This window comes from Leuciscus leuciscus (genome assembly GCF_965113295.1).
Source record: "Leuciscus leuciscus genome assembly, chromosome: 10".
In the NCBI taxonomy this organism is placed as follows: domain Eukaryota; kingdom Metazoa; phylum Chordata; class Actinopteri; order Cypriniformes; family Leuciscidae; genus Leuciscus; species Leuciscus leuciscus.
In genome coordinates this window covers 31,182,977-31,203,812 of record NC_138734.1, presented here as the reverse complement: position 1 = coordinate 31,203,812, position 20,836 = coordinate 31,182,977, and the positions used below count along the sequence as shown (strand labels likewise).

The window sequence follows — 20,836 nt, the reverse complement described above, 5'->3', positions numbered from 1 at the left end:
TCAAAGGGAGTTTCCAACAGTCAGTGACCCGATCTGATATACTTATGTAAATGTATTTATAAGACAACTATCCCATTTACACTCTGTTTACATCTTTGTGCACGTTTTTAGGTTCTTGTTTTTATAAATTGATCCTATTGACCTGATTGGAAATTAATAGCTAATTTATTTAATAATAAATCCCTTTAAAAAAAAAAAGAAAAAAAAAAAGAAGCCCTTAGGCAATGAATGACTCATGGAAAAATGGCAAAAATTATTTACACCTCTAAACAAAATTAAAATCCTACCCCTGAGGACAAATAGACACACAACACAAAGAACAACAACCAAAGAAAGACAAGCGATTATATATAGGGCTATCACATAAAAATTATATATATATATATATATATATATATATATATATATATATATATATATATATATATATATATATATATATATAACCCATTATATTTACAATTTAAACATAAAAAAAAAAAATATATATATCCAAAAGTATGGCAAAGATCATCATGTGAAGGGAGGAGAGATATGTGGGCTGATGCTTAACTAATAAGAGCATATAAAAGAAAACATAAATATATTCTAATTGCACCTACCCTAAACATAATTTTAATTAGGCCTGAATGTTAAAAAGGTACAAATGACTGCTGATTTTTCAGCTAGCAGGTATGGGAGTTTGTAATCTTTGTATGTGTTTATTTTTTATATTGATGATTTGATTTCAATTGAAAATCTTTGTGGTTGTTGTAAGCATTACAGGGGACCATCAGAGCCATATAGAGATATGGCTCTGGGGACCATGTAACGCATCCTGGGATTGTTGTCAGGCAGCTTATCAGGCACTAATATGGAGGACCCCTCTCATAATTCCCGTAACGGGCTCGGTTCTGTCTCCAGGGGGCGCTTGGCGGCTCAGAAAACTAGTTAGGAGACGGTTAGGACGCCTTAATTTTAGTCTTACTGATTGATGCACAATGACATTATTATCGCTTACTTGTAATCAATGCTGGAATCTGCCTCCGTCATACAAATGCAAATATGATCTAGTCCAAGGACCTTCTGTAAAATGATTTTATGAAACGCCATATCCCTGTAACCACAGCTGACAGTGATTAGCCCATTCTTAGAAGCGATGAGAAAAGGAACATGCACCATGTGACAAAGCTGTCTATGTTCAGTTTGCAGCCAGAATCTGGACAATAATTTACGCGTAAATAACAACGAATTAACAATAAATAGAATGGAAGTAATAAAGTAGATAAACATATGGTTTAGAAAAAAAACAATTAGAGACAACTTTCCGGCCACTGAACTCCTCGCTTATTTCAGTAATCCGTTTTATGCTATGGTTTTAAGCCGATTTGCCATTCTACCAACTTTATTTCACTAAAGAGGTTATCTGACAAAAGATAACAAAACCATGTTGTCAAAAAACTAAATAAACAATAAGATAAATACATAAATTTACACGAATGTAAATTTAAAATAAATTCTTTACAAAAGAAACTGAAAGTTGTGTTTTCACGCAGGCAAAATTCGGGGCAGCCCACTCACGCTTCAGACATGGCGACGCAGATGGCGGTAAATTCAGGTATAAATGTATATTCTATTTTATAAACATACTCCATGTTTTATACAGCATAGAGTATCGAATATAGGTCATTTAAACCAATGTGATTTTATAGATTTAAAGTACAAATAATTTAATCGACTCTCCATGTTACTTCATTAGTAAATATGCCGAAAGTGTGTAGCTATATGCGTCACACTACATTCATTATTATTATCTACCCACATTATTATAATTATTATTACAGGAAAAGTCATTGTAATACCATCATCTCTGTGTGACCAGAAAAAGCTGTTTATTTAGAATATTAATGTCTCTTAATACTAACTTGTGCATACGCTCTTTATTTGTAAATAAGGTCAATAATGGCCAAGACAATGTCTGATTTAAGTCTAAAATGCTTTAAGAATATGGTTTAGCGTGGTATTATTATATAGTAACTTAAATATAAGTCATGGCATCTATTTTGCATTCATTTTTGCTCCTATTTTGCTCGCTGCCGATTGTAAGTTACTCCATGGTTGTCAGTAAATTTAAAGTTGATATCCAAGTTGGTGTCCATACTTCTCATTTCTCTTATTACAACCTCCTGTATGATAATGCTGTAAAAATCAACCTCTAATTTAAAGTCAAGGCAACGCAGCATGGTAGCACTAAAGCATTTTTGTGACAAATTGTCAAATTAAATAACAATAACCGATTCAGATAATACATTATGTATATATCCTCCAAACAGTCATTGATATGTATGTATACAGAAAACAGAATGGATTTTATAATTTAATGTCAAGTTACCTTTATTTGTATAGCGCTTTAGTTTATACAGATTGTTTCAAAGCAGCCTCTCGGTAATAAAAAGGAAAACAATCAATAATGCAAACTTCTTCAAATATTAGACAAATTCAAATTCTGCTGTAAAGCAGCTCTACAGAGGATAGTTGTGTCATTATTCAGCTAATCAGCTTAAGTCAGTTCTGTGTTCAGTTCAATAACTGTTCATCAATTATGAAATTAGTACAATTCAGCTATAAGAAGACAATGGTGTCATTATTCAGATCGAGTCAGTTCAGTGTTAATTCAGTTCAGTTTAGTAACAATGTCGATGTTGCAACGTCTGTCAATTATGAATCAAAGTCAAATGAGCTATAAAGCAGCTCTGCAGAAAACAATGGTGTTATCGTCCTGCTCAATTCAGTTCAAGTTTTGTTCTCATACAATAGCGTCGGTGCAGTCAATTTGATAATATTACTGAACATTATAATCTCTTATACCCTTTTTAATGTGACATAAACCAAATTTTCCGTGACATATTCTGAATCGGTTTGCAGGAGCCAGTCTGTGGGGCCCGCTGAAAGAACTCTGGGAAGCCGTGGAGGGCGCCATATGGAGCCGTCAGCCTGAGAGCGTTCATCTTTTAGATCTGCAGTTGAAGAAACACAAACCCAACTTCCTCTCCCTCTTCAAAAACCCAGTAGGTTTTTACTTTCCATAGATTCAAAAACATTTCAGTACATTTTTCTAAAGACAACCCATGTGGAAGGAAACCTGTAATTGTACTGTTGAGTTTAGTGGGAAATTATGAATTACTTGTGAAATGGAAATAAACGGAAAATCCTGTTTTTTTTTATCTGTAACCTGATTTGAAAGCTTCAAAATACGTTCTAGCATTTGTTGTAAATGCCATCAAAGTATCATAAAAGTGGACCATGTGACTTGTGTGCTTGTCTTTTTTAATTGAAAATATTCAGTCTTTTGAATCAGATAAAAAAAAATAAAAAAATCTATTTACGAAACCGATCTGAATTTATCTACAATTCTTTTTTTTGCGCAAAACAGCCGAAGAGTGCAGAACAAAGAGAGAAGGTTCGGAAAGCCAGCACTGAAGGCATCGCTATTCAGGGCCAGCAGGGAGCACGACTGCTTCCTGAGCAGCTCATCTCAGAAGCATTCATCCTTAGTGACCTTTTTGACCTGGGAGAACTAGCCTCCCTTGAACTGCTGCTGGCAGGTACACACACTCAAGATACTCGTTCGGGACTGTTGAAATGATGTCATTGCAGTGAAGTTGCTTTGTAATAATGTGATTTTCATGTGTATTTTTAGGAGAGCACCAGCAGCCTCACTTCCCCGGCCTGACTCGAGGCCTGGTAGCTGTGCTCCTTTACTGGGATGGCAAACGCTGTGTGGCCAACTCGCTCCGCTCGCTCATCCAGTCCAGACACGGGAAGACGTTCACACTTGACTTGAGGTTTGCTGTTCTTCCTTTATGCCGCTTCCATGATTTGGTCTCACAAAGCTCATTCTTCCATGCTTCTCCCATACTTCCCTTTTAGGAAACATTTTATCCAAGAGGTTCACAAAATTGGTTGCATCACTCTGTAAGGGATTTTGCACCCGTAATCTTTATTACAGACCGCATGAAGCTTTTAGTCCTATCTGTTAGCTGTGAGGCAATCTATGTGCTAGCATTCTGTTAAACTCTAGCTGATACATTCACATTTTGTAGATTACTGCAGGGATGGCGTTATTTTTGTAGTCCAAACCAAAAGTCTGCATCACTCTACTCCATCAACAAAAAACCAATAGAAGTTTTCATTGGCGTTTGGATAATTGATGAAAATATGCTCTGTGACCAACAAATGTTTATACATTTTGTTCTTTAAGAAAATCTTCACAAAGAGAGTAGAGACAGTAGTGAGTTTACCTGTTCTGCGTGATGACATTTAATGTCCCTGACAGCCTCTGTAGTCCCATTTAGCCACTTGTTAACATCCAGATACGTAAAAGCTTAAAATGTCATCGAATTCTGTCCCAACTTCATGTTTCAATGGGATTTAAGTCAAAGCATAAAATAAGTTTGAGTTTGTCAAAAATGTTAAGTTTTTTTTAAATGTAATTCTTTGGTATTGTCATGATTTCTTCCCATGTAGTCCTGAACTGGTGAATCTCACCACACGGTTCACGGATGAGCTGATGGCTCAGGGTTTGACCAAGCAAATCTTGAACTTGATCTCGGATGTCAGCGTGACCCGTGTGTTTGAGAGGCTTCAGAAAGAGCGGGGCCTTGGCAATGAGAAACACAGGAAAGAGGTGAAGCATCCTATACAAATTGATGATAATTACATATGCAAATAAATGTAAATAGACAGTATTAAAGTATTTTTCATATGGTACAGGTATCTGACCTCATCAAAGAGTGCCGACAGTCATTGGCAGAGTGTTTGTTTGCCTGGACATGCCAGTCACCTCTAAGCAAAGATGACACCCTGGCTCTCATCAGTCACTTGGAGACGGTGACTGCCGAGGCTGATGGCTCATTGGATAGAGTCAACCTTGCTTTAGTCATGGCCTTGCTTTATTGTCTGGATGTTAGTTTTCTGGAGCAAGGAACAGAGGATAGAGAAGGTATTCTTGCTTTTTTCAACCATCATTGGTAGCTTTAAATGCTTTATTATTATCCACATTTATAAAAGTATGTTGTTGTTTACTCCGTAGAGTAGATAATATTATGTTTTCACAAATACATTTTGTGTGTGTTGATTAGATTTGCTCCAGGCTTTGCCTCTACTGACGGAGAAGCAGTATGTGGCCGCAGTGCACAATCGGCTGGTGGAGGGTCAGGGCTGGAAGCTTCCAGGACTGCAGGCAGTGGTGCAGCTGGCCTGGGCTCTGTCTCTGCGGGCCCTGTCACAACTTCCTCAGGGCGCAGGTATCTACACGACAACCCCTTCCATAGCTTAGGCCGTTGCTGATTTCTAAATCACTTTTACTTCAGCTGTTTATCTCATGATGCGTCATAGTTACAGCTTTTATGTGATCTGTATATGCTATAATTTGTTATAGATTAGAGGCAAATAGTAGATAAACCTTGAAAATGCATGAAAACATTTCTAGATTTGTTAACAGTTTAATGTACTCTCGCCCAATTTCAATCATTTTCTTTTCAGCTCTAGTGGAGTACACTGAGGCAGATGAGGCTCTGGCAGACCAGGCGCTTTTGGGAGGTGTCTTCCTCTTCCTGACAGAGGGCATCCTGGGAAGTGATGGCTTCAGCCAGGAAGAATTCTACACTCGCCGATTGCATTCTCTGATTACTGATTTCCTGGCTCTTATGCCAATGAAGGTGCGAGGAGAAGTGCATGCATTTTTTAGCTGTTTATTCATATACTGTACACTATCGGTCACAAGTTTGGGCTCTGTAAGATTTATCCTGTGCTCACCACGGCTACATTTATTTGATCAAAAATACAGCAAAACAGTAGTATTGTGAAATATTATTACAATTCAAAGTAACACTCTATTTGAATATGTTTTACATTTTTGTAGGTGAAGCAGTTGCGTAACCGTGCTGATGAAGATGCTCGACTGATCCACATGGCTCTGCAGATGGGCAGCGAGCCACCATCATCTCTACGCAAGGACCTGGACCACCTCATGATCCTTGTGAGCATCCCTTTACATTTATCATGTACTATAGACTTGATGAATTCTTCAGCATTTCTTTCTAGCACATCATCTCTCTACAGCCAGGAAATGAATTGCATCTTTACATATTGCTTCTAAAATCTCAATTATATTTAATTAGGATCTCATGCACCCATTTTTACTAACACTGAAGCATTATATCACTAATCAGCACTTTTTAACTATTGTAATTACTGCTGTATTTATTTAATGTAATATTGTGTTTCAGATTGGAGAGTTTTATAGTAAAGATCCATTTGAACTTGAGCTGGCCCTGGAGTTCTGGTGTCCATCTGAGTCTATTCAGCACACTTCATTCACTGGATCTTTTCTTGGAGGACCTCCCCAAAGACCCCCTCACAAACAGGTGTGTCAGAAAAATACTGGCTAACTATGCTAAACTATACTAAAGATGTATTTTTATAGAAAAAAAGTGCTCGTCCAACAATGTGCAGTGCCCAAATATATTTAGGGGTGATGTGACATGAAACATTAAATGACACATTACTGGTTTAAACTCCACAGGTCATGATTCATCACCATTGCTTTGAAATAAAGTCCTAAATTTGAATATACATTTGTGTGTGTCACGTCAGGTGGTTCTCTCCAAGTTTGTGCGTCAGATGGGTGATCTGCTCCCTGCTACTCTCTACATCCCTTACTTGCGCATGCTGAACGGACTTGCTAATGGCCCTCAGTGTTCCCACTACTGCTTTAGTCTGCTTAAAACCAATGGTGCTCCACACGGTAACTGCACCCTCAGATCTTAAAAGTGAATAGTGTAATATGAGTGCTGTTGTAAACAATTTGTTTATGATGACTGTTTCAGGAGAGAACCGGCAGGCTGGAGTGTCGGGCAGTTTAGTGTCGTGGGAGCACTTTTTTCATTCTCTTATGCTCTACCATGAGAACCTGCGACGTGACGTGCCCAATGCCGACAGCACACAGTACCGCCACCCACCCATCAGAGGCATCACTCAGAGAGAGCTAGAAGGCCTCACTGCGTTCCTCCAGCTGCTTACCACCATCATCACCTGGGTATAGCACACACATATATATATATATATATATATATATATATAGTGAAAGATCACTATATCAGTTGATTAATTGAACAATTATAATTCTAAATGTTGAGCAAAATAATTTTTGCATTAAACAATGTTTTTAATTTCAGCAAGTTGGGATGCATCTCTTTTGCATTTCATTTTTAGTCAGATTGATGAATAAATGACACTTTTTTTTGTTTTGATTTCAAAGCAAAACTGAAATATTCAAGAATAAATCACAATTGAATCAAATTCAAATTAAAGAATTTGCCCAGCCCTCATCACATCATCTAGCAGGTAAAAGTGCTCTTGGCATGTCATTGTTTAAACATGTTGTTCTATTTTTCAGAGTGAGAATGCTCGTCTGGCTCTTTGTGAACACCCTCAGTGGACGCCTGTGGTGGTGATGCTGGGATTGCTGCAGTGCAGTGTTCAGCCCGTGCTGAAAGCTCAAGTTTTGCATGTTCTCGCCGCATTTGGCAAATCGCCCGAGATCGCTGCCTCCCTCTGGCAATCTCTGGAGTACACCCAGGTGAATAAAACTCCAGCCTATAATGCCAAACTGACCTACACTAAAAGAATGAATGTTTAAACTGAATAAGCTTTACTATCTTCAAGAAAATCTATTTGTTAAACAGTTTCAACAAAGATAGTGTGGTCTTTCCCACTTTAGTGGCTTTTTTCAGTTGAGTTGACTTGATTATAATGATATTGATCAATGCTGTTTTTTCCCCCTCTCAGATCCTGCAGACAGTAAAAGCCCCTGGACAGAAACAGGCAGCTGGGATTGAGGTACAGTTTCTTGTCATGTATGCTGCGTATTAGGGCTATTTGTGATTTAAAAAGCTTCAAGTTCGCTGTGCTTGTTTTTAGGGCTTCACAATTTGCTGAATTTTATGATAGATTATTATGATCTGTATTATTACTAAATACAAATATTAAATCAAATAAAAAAAATCTAATATTTAAGAAAAATAATCATTTTATTGTACAGTACAGTACAATATTTATGGATATGGATTTGAGATGGCATTTACTGTGACCTGCCACACGGAATAATGACCTGAGAAACTGGATCATGAGCTGCTCGCGTGAAAAAGGACACAGTAGCACGCTTCACACCACGACCGACATTGTATAAATTTTTTTAAATTAAACTGCAGCCTAAGCCATATTGCGATTCCAGTTTTAATTTGATTAATTGTGATGTGTGTATATATGTGCTTTTACTGTGCCACTAATTTCGTTTTCGTCTAACAGGTGGAGCTGAACGAGATTGAATCGAGCTGTGAGGAGTATCCACTCACGAGAGCCTTTTGTCATTTGATTAGTACTTTGGTAGAGAGTGCACTCCCGGTGAATCTTGGAGCAGGACTGCGTGCACCAGGCTTTCAGCCTTATCTTGACTTCCTGCGTGACTCTGTGTTTCTGGCCTTCCCCACACGTGCCTACCGTCGGCCAGCAGAAAAGGTTTGTTGCAGTCTGCTAGATTTAAACATTTCTCTAATCCCTTTCTCGCCTCCATTTTTGGTCTTGTATCTTTATTTCCTTTTTTCTGCAGTGGGAGGTAGCTGAGGCAGTGCTAGAGGTGTTTCACAAACTTCTACGAGAATATGAGCCGCAGCCATCGGACTTCCTGCAAGAGATGGTGGAACTGCAGGGGGAACAGGTTCTGGCCCATAAGCCTCCAGGGCACAGCTTGATGTTCCACCTGCTGAATGACTCGCCCACCCTCTCTCTCTGCCTCAGCCTGTTGGAGGAGGGCGCTCGACAGCTAGACACCTACGCCCCCTTCCCTGGTCAGTATAAGATGCCTGCACGTGCTCTGCATTTTTTTGATGTCTGGTCACATTTGTTAGTAACACTTTTAAAACAACTCTTTACCAAGTAATTAAAATAGTTATATAATGATTCATTTAATGCCTATTCAAATATTAATATTGGGGATGCAGCCATATTAAAATTGTGGCCAATACTTGTAAGTTGATAATTTGATACTATTTTGACTGATAGGGTGAAAATAAAACACTCAATATATAAATGATAATGATTTTATTTTTTTAAAGTACATGAATTGTAATATTTAATACATGAAAACAATTAACTTCTGTTCAAAAGTTTGAGATTTTAATTCTTTAAGTTTTAATACTTTTATTCAGCAAGGATAGATCAAAAATAGATCAAAAGTGACAGTAAATACATTTTGTATGAATATTTCTATTTTAAATAAATTCTGTTCTGTTGAACTTTATATTCATCAAAGAATCCTAAACGTTTCTTGTGTAGCAAATCAGCCTATTAGAATGATTTCTGAAGGATCATGTGACTGACAACTGGTATGGCTGTAATTACTCCAGTTGTTTGTATTTGTTTATAACATTATGTCGGTGCTGCGGTTGTAGGTAAGAAGCAGTTGGAGTCGGCAGTGCTGCACTGTCTGTGTTTGTTGGAGCTGGCCCTGCAGAAGGAAGTGACGTTTATGGATCTGCTGAGAGAAAGTCAGACATCGCTACTTGTCTCCCCTGTGGAACAGCTCCTGCAGGGCGTCAGTGCTCAGAGCAGACGTGCTGATCACATCACCAACATTGCCAGGTCTGCTTTCCACATATATATCATATATTGTTCACAGCTAAATAATTTTCCCCCAAATAATTTCAGGAATCCTTTAATGTGTGTCCGATTCGGAGATACCTGTGCTGATTTTACTTGTTTGGCCTTCATAGGTACCTGTACCACAGCAGCTCTAACCCTGCTGCTGCTTTCCAGAGTGCCAAGATCCTGCGCCGTATCGCACGCTACCCAAACATCCAGGCCAGACTGGTTGGAGACTTCACACATGATCAAGTAAGAGACCTCACACTGGGTATAGGTAATACAATGAATAGGAGTTGCTTTAAATATGAAATAACTGTTTTGTAATGAGCAGGCAGTGAGCGAGAAGTTGATGGCTGGTTTTGTGGAGTGTCTGGACAGTGAGGAAGCTCAGGAGGGAGTGAGTGCAGATGGTGAGTCATTAAAAATCTCAAAATTACCAAATGTCATCTATGAATTGTTTAAAGCAGCGTCTAACACCCCTTTTTCTTGGTTCAGAATCAGACCCTGAGAAACGAGTGGCCCGGATCCGTCATGACACCCAGATCCACATCCTGAACCTTCTGATTACATCTCTGGACCTAAAGGGCCCCAACCTGGGCCTGTATCTATTAGGCTATGAAGTGAAGAAGCCAGTTTCCTCCACTAACCTCCAGGACCCAGGTAAGATCTCAACGTGACTCAATCAAATGCAGAACCTCACACATACTATGCTATGCCTGAAACATGAAATGTTTGTTCCTTATTGTCATGTTTTCATCAATAAGGTGTTCTTGGCTGTCCACGGAGCTGCTTGCATGCGATCCTCAGTCTGCTCCAGAGGGGCTGTGAGTGGCGTTCTGGACCTGTGCTCATCAAACAGGCCCCTCAACTAGCTGAACTCTGCTACCAGGTATACACACTTTAACCAATTTACATTCAGACACTGAAATCTAAAATCTAATAGCTAAAATCTAAAATATGCTATTAAATAATCAAGGTTCCCGTGGTGCATAAAAAAATCTTAAAAGTCTGAAATTAAAATCTCCTGATTTTAAAGCCATTAAAAAGTCTTAAATATTAGTATTTTTTCTGCTAGGCATTACATTTTAAGATCTTAAATCTGATTGAAAAATATAGATTTTTAAGTCTTTAGTAGTACCTAGTTCGCAACTAGACTTTTTTAGATTTTTACCAGAGCCGTAACCCCATAAACAAAGCAGGCTGTGCTACTTTCTGTTTCTGAACATGTTTGAAAGATCCATTCAGAGATGTTTCATTTGCAGAATTTAACATTTTGACCTTTTAATATGGACTAAAACATGCACTAGATATTGACTGAAAAGTCAAGTCAAGTTTATTTGTATAGCGCTTTTCACAATACAGATTGTATCAAAGCAGCTTCACAGTATTAAATTAAAATAATACAACAAAGTTTGTTTCAAGAGGAATTTATTGATTGATCAAATTAAATTAAATATCCCCAAAATATCCCCAACTGAGCAAGCCAAAGGCAACAGTGGCAAGGAACCGAAAAACTCCATCAAGTGACCTAATGGTGTCCTAAAACTCCATCAGGTGACCTAATGGAGAAAAAAAACCTTGGGAGAACCCAGGCTCAGTCGGGGGCCAGTTCTCCTCTGGCATTTATGAGCTAGAGGCCGGATTGTAGTTTGAACTGTAGGATTATATGAATGCCTGGCTGAAGAGATGCGACTTTAATCTAGTTTTAAACTGGGAGAGCGAGTCTGAGCAACGAACAGTATTAGGAAGACTATTCCAGAGTTTTGGAGCCAAATGTGAAAATGCTCTCCCTCCTTTGGTGGTTCTGGATATCCTAGGTATGACCAAAAGCCTTGAATTTAGTGATCTTAAAGAGCGCGATGGATTATAGGGTGATAGAAGATCCGTTAAATAGACTGGAGCTAAGCTGTTTAGGGCTTTATAAGTCAGTAGCAATACCTTATAATTAATACGGAGCTTTATAGGTAACCAATGCAGTGATGATAAAATCGGTGTTATATGATCATATTTTCTTGATCTCGTAAGAACTCTAGCGGCGGCATTTTGGACTAACTGTAGCTTGTTTATTGAGGATGCAGGACAACCAGCTAATAAAGCATTACAGTAATCCAGTCTCGAGGTCATGAATGCATGAACTAACTTTTCTGCATCAGAAACGGAGATACCTGTGCTGAAATCCGAAAAGGTTCGGATTCTTTATTATTGTTCTTTATAGTTCTTTTACACTTTAATCTGTTTAAAACATTTCTTAACTTTTTTGTGTGTATTGTTTTGTTGAATTTAAATGTGCTTTTTATTATAAAAAAAATATTATTAAACCTGTTTGGAGGACAATACTGTGATTAAAATCTTCAGCAATTATAACGATATATGCAGCAGCTCTTCCAATCAGGTGAACACGATGGCAAACACAACCGCAAGGTTGGAAGTTTTGCACCATCAAAATTGAAGGCTGAAGTGCTCTGGGTTCTCCAAATGTATAATTTGTTCAGTCACATTACATCCAGTTTTTGCATTTTAGATTTGAACGTTTACTAAGCAATGTTTTAAGATGTTATATGTTGTGTTACATGTGTTTAGTATTTGTAGTTATATTTTTAGTATGGATTACAGTACTGCTTACATATAATATAATATAATATAATATAATATAATATAATATAACATTACATTACATCTTAAAAAGTCTAAATTTGATTTAAAAAAAACATGCAGCAACCCTGATAATATATTTGTGTGGATGTTGTGTGAATAATATTTTAATATAATATCATATATTTTGTGTGTTCCTCCTAGGTAATCTATCAGTTGTGCGCGTGTCCGGACACTTCGGGGCCCACCATGCGATACCTCAGGACCAGTCAGGACTTCCTGTTCTCTCATCTGCAGCACTTGCCTTTCATATTATCAGGTCCACTGCCTATCTGCACTCTTTGTTTTGAGTTTGTGTGTCCATAACATCTAGTGGAAGATGTACACTAAATTAAAAAAATTATCAGTTTCCACAAACATTTGTTTTCAACATTGATAATAATAAGAAATGTTTCTTGAGCACCAAATCAACATATTAGAATGATTTCTGAAGGATCATTTGACACTGAAGACTGGAGTAATGATGCTGAAAATTCAGCTTTGCATCACAGGAATAAATTACATTTTAAAATATGTTAAAATAGAAAACTGTTATTTTAAGTTGTAATAATATTTCACAATATTACTGTTTTACTGTCTTTTTGATCAAATACATGCAACCTTGAAGATAAGAGACTTTTTTCAAAAACATATTTTTTTAAACCTAAATTTATGAACGGTAGTGTAATATCCATTTTAAACATGACAAACAGCCTCTCAGAAGTGTCGTGTAGTAGCCCATCCAGACACCTTTTAACTTTTTTTATCTTTGATTTGTAACCCACTAATCATAATTTCACAAATAGGTATATAGGAAGGATAGCAACAACTGTTAATGCCTCTGATTGATTCCATCTTTATGTCCCACAGAGAATGAGATTGCTGCTCTGTCTCAGATGTCCTGGTTGATGAAGACTACAGCCATTGAGCTCAGAGTGACCTCACTGAACCGCCAGCGCTCACACACACAGAGACTGCTCAACCTCCTCCTCGATGACCAGCCACACACATTACACACAGGTATGTATGAGTTCGCAGAGTTCCTTATGATGACCAGCCAGCCGCACTGAAGTAAATGCATTTATTGTATCTGTAGCAGATGGAGAGACAGGCATGGAGGAGGAGAGTAGATCAGTCAGTGGTTTCCTGCACTTTGGCACTGTCTCCAAAGGTAAGGGAAAGTCCGACCGCCCATTTAGCAAAGGAAGGTGCTAAATCTGATTTAGATTATATTTAGTTAACCATCTATTGCTCTTTGGTGATCTCAGTACGCAGGAGGTTGCTGAGCGTTTTGGATGCCATAGACTTCAGTCAGGAGGCCCCGGAGCTTCTGCAGCTGGACTTCTTTGAGCGTGCTCAGATAGAACAGGTCATCACCAACTGTGAACACGTCAATGAGCAGGGACACACGGTCTGCAACGTCAAGGTATGCGGATGGCTCACCAATCTGCATGCACTAGAGCTCATACTGTCATTTATTTTATTATAAAACATGCAATTCATTCTTTCATTGCTTCATCGTGTTTCAGTTGCTCCGGCGAGTTTTAGTTGCAGAGATCAATGCACTGCAGGGCATGGCGGCCATTGGGCAAAGACCACTGCTGATGGAGGTGAATGCATCTCTGTTATTTGAAGGCAAGAGATACAAAAAAAGTGTTTCCTGGTTCTGATTCTTTCATGGTCTCTGTCGGTATCAGGAAGTGAACTCAGTCCTGCAGCAGGTGGTGGAGAGGAACCGTGTGCGGCGTAGTCTCAGTGCCAAGCGTCACGCGCTGCAGAGCTGGAGGAGTCTTGTGGAGACCATCCTCACGGCCTGTCCTTCAGAGCTCATCCCAGCAGACCAGCGCCAGCTGATCATCAGAGACCTGCTTTTGGACCTGCACGACAAGGTAGGACAACAGATGGAAAGGAACTGATTGTGTTTTTACGCTGATTTGCTTCTAGCAGATGCTTTTATCCAAATGTGGAACAGCAATTTGACTTGCCTTCTCTCTCTCTTTTCTCTAGGTGTTATCGGAAGATGCTGCAGGTGAATTGATGCCAATTGTAGCCGGGGCGGTCTTCACATTAACAGCACACCTCAGCCAATCAGTTCTGTCTGAGCAGCAGGGGGCGGGGCCAGAGGGTGGTTCTGGATCAGGATTCGCTTCGATCGCTAACTCCGCTCTTCACCTCATTCTGAGGAAGCTGCTGGATTTTATCTTGTGCACAGGTTAGAAGGGTCACATTTAAGGCTAATCAGCCGACCTAGGTAAATTAGTTCCACCATGTTAGAGGTTAAATGGTTAACCTTCTTGTCTTACTCTCTGGTGTTTGTTTACATCAAGGTGGAGGTTTCCAACGTCTACGGGCTCACCTTTATGGCGCTCTTCTCTACTACCTGCAAATTGCCCAGAAACCTGAGGAGCCTGAGACACTGCAGACAGGTATATACGCACATACTGTATAGGATATTTTATTCACATACACATACATTCCTAGACAGCATAGCTACCTACAATTTTGAGCCTTAATTTTTTTTTTATAAATTGAGAGATTGTTCACTCTGTATCTGCCTATGAAAAGCATGTCGGCTTAAAACATTTTCATAGCAATATTATGTAATATATGCTAATATACAAAATAATAAACACTAATATATAATATATAATTCTGAATTTGCAGTTACATCCATGTGGGAGCGTTTGACTGCCCCTGAAGATTGTTTCTCCAAGCTGCAGAGAGAGAACCTGGCCATTATTGAGAGCTATGGCACTGCACTTATGGAAGTGGTGTGCAGAGATGCTTGTGACGGCCATGAGATCGGCAGGGTAAGAGCAAATAAGTCATCATCATCTTGCTTGGTCAATGAGGAATGAGAGGAAGACCTCCAAATGTCTAGTGAGTTGACTCGAGGACATAATCTCTTTTTCAGATGCTGGCTTTGGCAGTGTTGGACAGGGTGTTGTCTATAGACAGACAGTGCCAGTGGCTGTTGTACCTGTGTAACAGCGGTTACCTGCGTGTGCTGGTTGAGAGCTTGAAACAAGATGATGCCGCCTTGCAAACTCTGCTCACACCTCAGCCTCCACTACTAAAACCACTGTACATCTACGAGTCCAAAATTGCTCTGCTGACCCGTGTGGCTAAGACAGCACAGGGTGCGATGGAGCTTTTGCGCTGTGGGCTGGTCAGTCAGCTGGTGGAGTGTCAGGTGTTTCACATGCTCCCTCAAAACGATGCACTCAGGTACTCTAATCTAGAGTCCAAGCTATAGATGAATAATTGTCTTTCTCTACCCTGCCTTCTTACTCTCTTCATTTTCTCTTTCAGAGTGTTTGGGCAGAGAGATCCATCAGGGTTTATTCCTAATCCTCTAGAGAGATACAGACAGATCCTGCTACCTACTCTCAGATTGATGCAAGTCATCTTGACCTCCACCACCACGCAGCACCAGCAGGGGGCAGCACAGGTACTTAAACATCCATGTAATGATGTCCTCAGCTGAATCACCTCGTAATCGTATATGCTAAAAGAGTTTAGCTAGCGATTGGATATACTTGTATGTAGCACTACATCTTACTGCATACTTAAACCAGTGTTGCCCAGCACGGCTATACCACACCATGTAACAGCACAGTATAGGGCTATTTACAAACAGAAACAAGTCTACTACAGAAAAATTTCATGTCGGCACGTTATTTGAGCGGACTTTGCTTTTCCGATGAGCATGTGTGGTACATGAGTGGAGTGTTCGCATGGACCGTGAGCAACTGAGCGTCACACCATGCAGTGATAGCGGCTAAAGTGAGTGAAACCTGTGCGCTGAACACTGTGGGGCAGGGCGGCATATGTTTTCAGTTCATATTTTGGGCCGTTTTTCTTTTTCAGCCAAAAACCTGTGGCCGCAATTTCGGTGCATCCCTAATTATTACAATTAAAAATATATATATATTTTCTATTTTAAAATGTTTTAAAATGTAAGTTATTCCTTCACATGATCTTTTAGAAATCGTTCTAATATGATAATATGCTTATTTGGTGTTCAAGGAACATTTCTTGTCACAGTTGTGCTGCTTAATATTTATGTGGAAACAATGATACATTTTTTCCAGGATTCTTTGATAAATAAAAATTTAAAAAGAACAGCACTTTTACATTATAAATTCCTTTACTGTCGCTTTTGATCAATTAATCAATTGTAAAATAAAAAAGTATAAATTTCTTTTTTTCTTTATATAAAAAGAATATATGATGCATATATATATATATATAAATTCTTGTCGTTCGTTTGTCATTTTTGGCTTATTTTTCGCGAAGCTTCATTTTGCTTTGCTTCTGCTATGATAAAGAGACATCCACTCTTGCATTGCGTGTTCATGCATTTTGGGTGGCGGACCAATGAAGGGAGGGGTTGATTTCAAATATCAAGTGTTCAACAATGATTAACAGAAATCGCTTACTACATCTTAAAATGTTTACTGAACATTAATTAAGAATATCAAAAGAGTAGATAAAATATATAGGTTAATTGAAAATCCATTAAAACTAAATGAATACTTCCATTTTATAAAAGTACTCTCCTTATACCACATATTGTTTGCATTTGCATGTCACTGTTAGCATCTATATTATATTATATTTTTGTCTAAATAAATAAAAAATAAACACTAACATCAATAGTTTTAAATGCTACATAAACATACGGTGTGTTTTCGTTTATAGGTGCTCCAGTGGCTCATTGTTCACTCCGATGTCATTCAGTCAATTCTGCATGGTCAAGATATGAGCATGGGTGCCCTACAGGAACTCTCTCTCCTCACTGCCATCATCAGCAAGACTGCACTGCCAGGTGCCGCAACACTACAGCTGTTTGAAATGCTCCACAAACTGATGCATCACTAATGCTATGCATGTCAATTTTGGGTTTCAGGAGCCCTCGAGATGGGACAGGAATTCAACAGTGCTGTCCTTATGGAATTACAGGGACACATCGGCAGATTCCAGGTGAAATATTGAAAAAAGATTTTCAAAAACCTCTTTTTAAAGGGGAGAAAAGTTGAAAAGAAACCAGTTGACTTTAAATGGTTAAATATATGCAAGACAACAACTGTAAGGAAGAAGACCATTCGCAGTTTATTATGATGACATTAGGGCTGTGAATTTTTGGGTTGAGTGAATTCATGATTCATAGGTTTTCTATTCAATTCAAGAACCATTTTTGCAAATTCAGAACGATTCCAGACGATTCACAATAATATTCGATGCGATTCGATTCTAAAAATTTTTTTTTTAAGCGCATTCATGGGATTATTTAAATGCTTTCCCTAATGAGTCTTAGTCAGGGTGTGAATTACACAGCGACCTTCAGGGGGTCAGAGAGTGAGGGCAAAACAAACAAACCTTTTGTCCATTAGATGTTAGTTCATGTTAGTAATGATTCTACATCACTTTATTTCTTATAAAAATGGACATATGTAGAAATGTACATATGCCAAGATTTTAAAGTCTTTTAAAAGTATTGTTAATAATGTTAACCATTGTGTAGGATAGTGTTAATGTATAGGCTACACAACATTATTACAGTCTTCCAGGTACATTAAACACAATGCTTGCATGGAGAGACTACCCTAGAATTTCATGCACTTTCCCAACTAATCTTAAACTATTCTTCACTGAAGAGTAAGAAAAGCCTTCTTGTGTCAATGAGAAAAATGCATTAATTAGTGCATGCAGTCATTTAATGTTTTATATATTTTAAAGCATTAAATCGCTATCGAATTGTGATTCATTTTGATTCTTAGCATTTTAAATCAGTTCAAAAATCCGTGTTTCAAGATCGATGCATATGCATCGTCAGGATTTGTAATCAATGCATTGAGAAAACGAGTGAATCGTTACACCCCTAGATGACCTCATTAAAGCTGAAAATTCTGTAAATGTATGAAGTTTACAACATGAGTGACGTTTCCTCTTTCTCCCTCCTTCAGCGTCAGTCGTTGTCTCTGCTCGTGCGGTTGGTGGGCACTGATCGTGCTCGCTACCTGAAGCAGATTGAGGACACCGTTTCTCCTGGCGACCTTGCAGAAAAGAGAGAGGAAATGGAGGTTGCCATGCAACAGGTGATGTCACAGGAAACATAGTGACCACTTACTCCTCTCTGTAGCATCTTAAAGTTGCTGATTTTGTAAACACACTCATGCAGAAACATGTGCCTCGACCTGCTTGGAGACTCATGATAAATTAAAACAATATGTTATTAATTAGCTCAAAATGTCAAACATGTTCATAGTCTGATGTTAAAAAAAAGTCTGTGCCCAGCATACATTATAGGGCTTTTCACACTTGAGTAGTTGACCTTGGGTCATTCTAAAGATTCCTGGGTTATCTTGCTTCACATTTCACACTGCTCATGATTTACCCCGGGGTTACCAATTACAGGGATGCAAACATATTTTTGCCGGAAGCAGGCGGGAGCGGTAGATAATCTTGCGGGCGGGAGTGGGATTGAAAAATCCATCCCGTGCAGACCTCTAACCTGGTGTTAAGCCGAGTGTGAAAAGCCTGAGATTTTCTGTGAAATCTGTCAACTCTAATTGCCTAAAATCTGCAGACGGGCAACTAGTATCAACTTCTCTAGAGTGCAGATCAGGGCAAAAATCTGGGCACAAGTTGATGTTTCACTCTAATGTGTATTGTGTGATTTCTCAGATTTGTGCTAATATTATGGAGTACTGCCAGACACTACTGCTGCAAAGCTCAGCTGAAGCACAGTTCTCTCTCTGCCTGTTCAGCCCATCAGCAAGTGAGCCAGCAGGTTGGTCTTTGTGACTGTTTAGTGTCTATGTTGACAAAATACTGGCTGGCTTCTGTAAACTAACTGTGCTTTTCCCTGTGCATCATTGTGTTGGATCAGATGTGTCCGTTCCCTCCGCGCGGGTGCCCAGTCTGGGATTGGTTTTGCTCCTACTGAAGAACAGCGCCACTGACTTCTTCCGATACCATGACAGCCACAGACAGAGCCTGAACAAGCTAGAGCGAGTGGAACAGCTTCCTCCTGAGGAACTCAAGGAGGTATACATGCAGACATTGCTGCCTTTTTCTGCCTGTTTGATTAAAAGATACAGAATTATCTATGCCTGACATATCGTTTTGTGTGCAAAGCTGTGCCAGGGTCTGGTGTCTGGTTCTGGTGGAGTGGAAAAGATCCCATCAGTGCAGAGAAACGTGCTTGCCAAGCGCCGGCTCGTCCAGCTGGTCAACAACAGAGCCAAACTTCTTGCCCTCTGTTCCTGTATCCTAACACATAAAGATTGCCTGAGAAATCAAGAAATGCTCCGATTTGCTTTCTAAAATAACTTCTTAAGCTTCTGACTGTTTATTTCGAGTTTATTTTTTCTGGTGATTACAATCTGACACCTTGAAAGTGGACAGCAGTTGCATGTTTTTCTTGACATTTCTCTGAAGATATCATTGAGACGTGCCTGTTTGTGATCTGGCGCCACCTAGAGTTCTACTTGCTCTACTGCACTCCCACTGACCCCAAAGACTCGCTTCTGCCAGGTTACAGAGGTCAGCTGTTCTTCTTCAAAGTTCAGTTTTAGGTTGTTTTTAACTGCATGAAAGACTTGTTTATCAAATGTCTGACCAATTTCTTTCTGTGTAGATCCCAGTGGCAGCAGAGGTTTAAGTGTGTCAAGAGTGAGCCAGCAAGATATTGAACAGGTACATTGCAAGTTTTAAATGATCATATGTTGGTGAAGGGTGCGAACTGGCGAGCCACATGATTTTTGTCAAAGAGCCACAGGTTCCCAACCAAGGCACTAAATTGATCAAAAGTGACATTAAAGACATTTCTATTTCCATTTCAAATAAATGCTGACCTTTCTAATACTGAAAAGAAAATGTCATGGTTTACTACTGAGCAATATTAAGCAGCAAATTAGCATATTAGAATATTTTCTGAAGGATCATGTGACACTGAAGACCGAGTAATGATGCTGAAAATTCAGCTTCGCAATCAGAGGAATATGTTGCATTTAAAAATATATTAAATTAGAAAAGTTATTTTAAATTGTAAATATTCCACAATGTTTCTTTGAGACTTTCAAAAACATAAAGAAATCTTACTGATTCTGTACTTATCCAGATGTCTGCTTGGTATTGTTTTTGAGCGTTTCTTGTTTGTGTAGTTGCAGAGTGATGTGGCGAACAGCTTCAGTGAGCCGCTCCAGAGGAAGTTGCTGGAGGTCGAGGGGCTGTATAGTAAAACCCATTCCCGTCACACCTTCATCCAAGCCCTGACGCGCAGGATCCGGGGCCTAGTGCATCATGCCAAAGGCTGAACCATCACAAATAGTGCGGAACATTATTCTTTTCAATTAGGTGTCAAACAAGTGCTTTTTGCAGTTTTGATAACTATCAACACATTAAATTGTCTTGTTATGAAGATCTCTATTGGATTTCTGCTTTTTTCTAATGTGGTAAATAAATGGTTTTCTAATCAGACAGCCCTGTTGTTCCTGTGATTTTTCTTGGCAAA

At 38.9% G+C, this 20,836-nt stretch overlaps 1 protein-coding gene across 2 annotated transcripts; it reads left to right on the top strand.

The window, feature by feature from the left end:
* Positions 1 to 1,481: 1,481 nt before the first annotated feature.
* On the top strand, positions 1,482 to 20,802 carry nup205 (nucleoporin 205). Of its 2 annotated transcripts, none has more exons than XM_082182064.1 (41): positions 1,482 to 1,597; positions 2,905 to 3,047; positions 3,413 to 3,584; positions 3,680 to 3,824; positions 4,507 to 4,666; positions 4,753 to 4,981; positions 5,121 to 5,285; positions 5,524 to 5,699; positions 5,903 to 6,019; positions 6,270 to 6,407; positions 6,637 to 6,787; positions 6,870 to 7,078; positions 7,439 to 7,621; positions 7,831 to 7,881; positions 8,350 to 8,559; positions 8,651 to 8,888; positions 9,492 to 9,681; positions 9,813 to 9,933; positions 10,016 to 10,094; positions 10,180 to 10,344; positions 10,449 to 10,573; positions 12,481 to 12,595; positions 13,186 to 13,335; positions 13,415 to 13,486; positions 13,584 to 13,741; positions 13,845 to 13,925; positions 14,013 to 14,204; positions 14,323 to 14,527; positions 14,643 to 14,741; positions 14,980 to 15,125; positions 15,230 to 15,543; positions 15,628 to 15,766; positions 17,020 to 17,146; positions 17,228 to 17,301; positions 18,285 to 18,416; positions 19,006 to 19,111; positions 19,211 to 19,368; positions 19,459 to 19,588; positions 19,762 to 19,866; positions 19,961 to 20,019; positions 20,487 to 20,802. In XM_082182064.1, exons 1-41 carry the CDS (start codon positions 1,570 to 1,572, stop codon positions 20,637 to 20,639), a joined length of 5,910 nt encoding a protein of 1,969 aa, XP_082038190.1. In that variant the 5' UTR covers positions 1,482 to 1,569; the 3' UTR covers positions 20,640 to 20,802. The 2 variants fall into 2 exon arrangements, with proteins under 2 accessions (XP_082038190.1, XP_082038189.1); XM_082182063.1 differs by having other exon boundaries at positions 13,412 to 13,486.
* Positions 20,803 to 20,836: the final 34 nt, after the last annotated feature.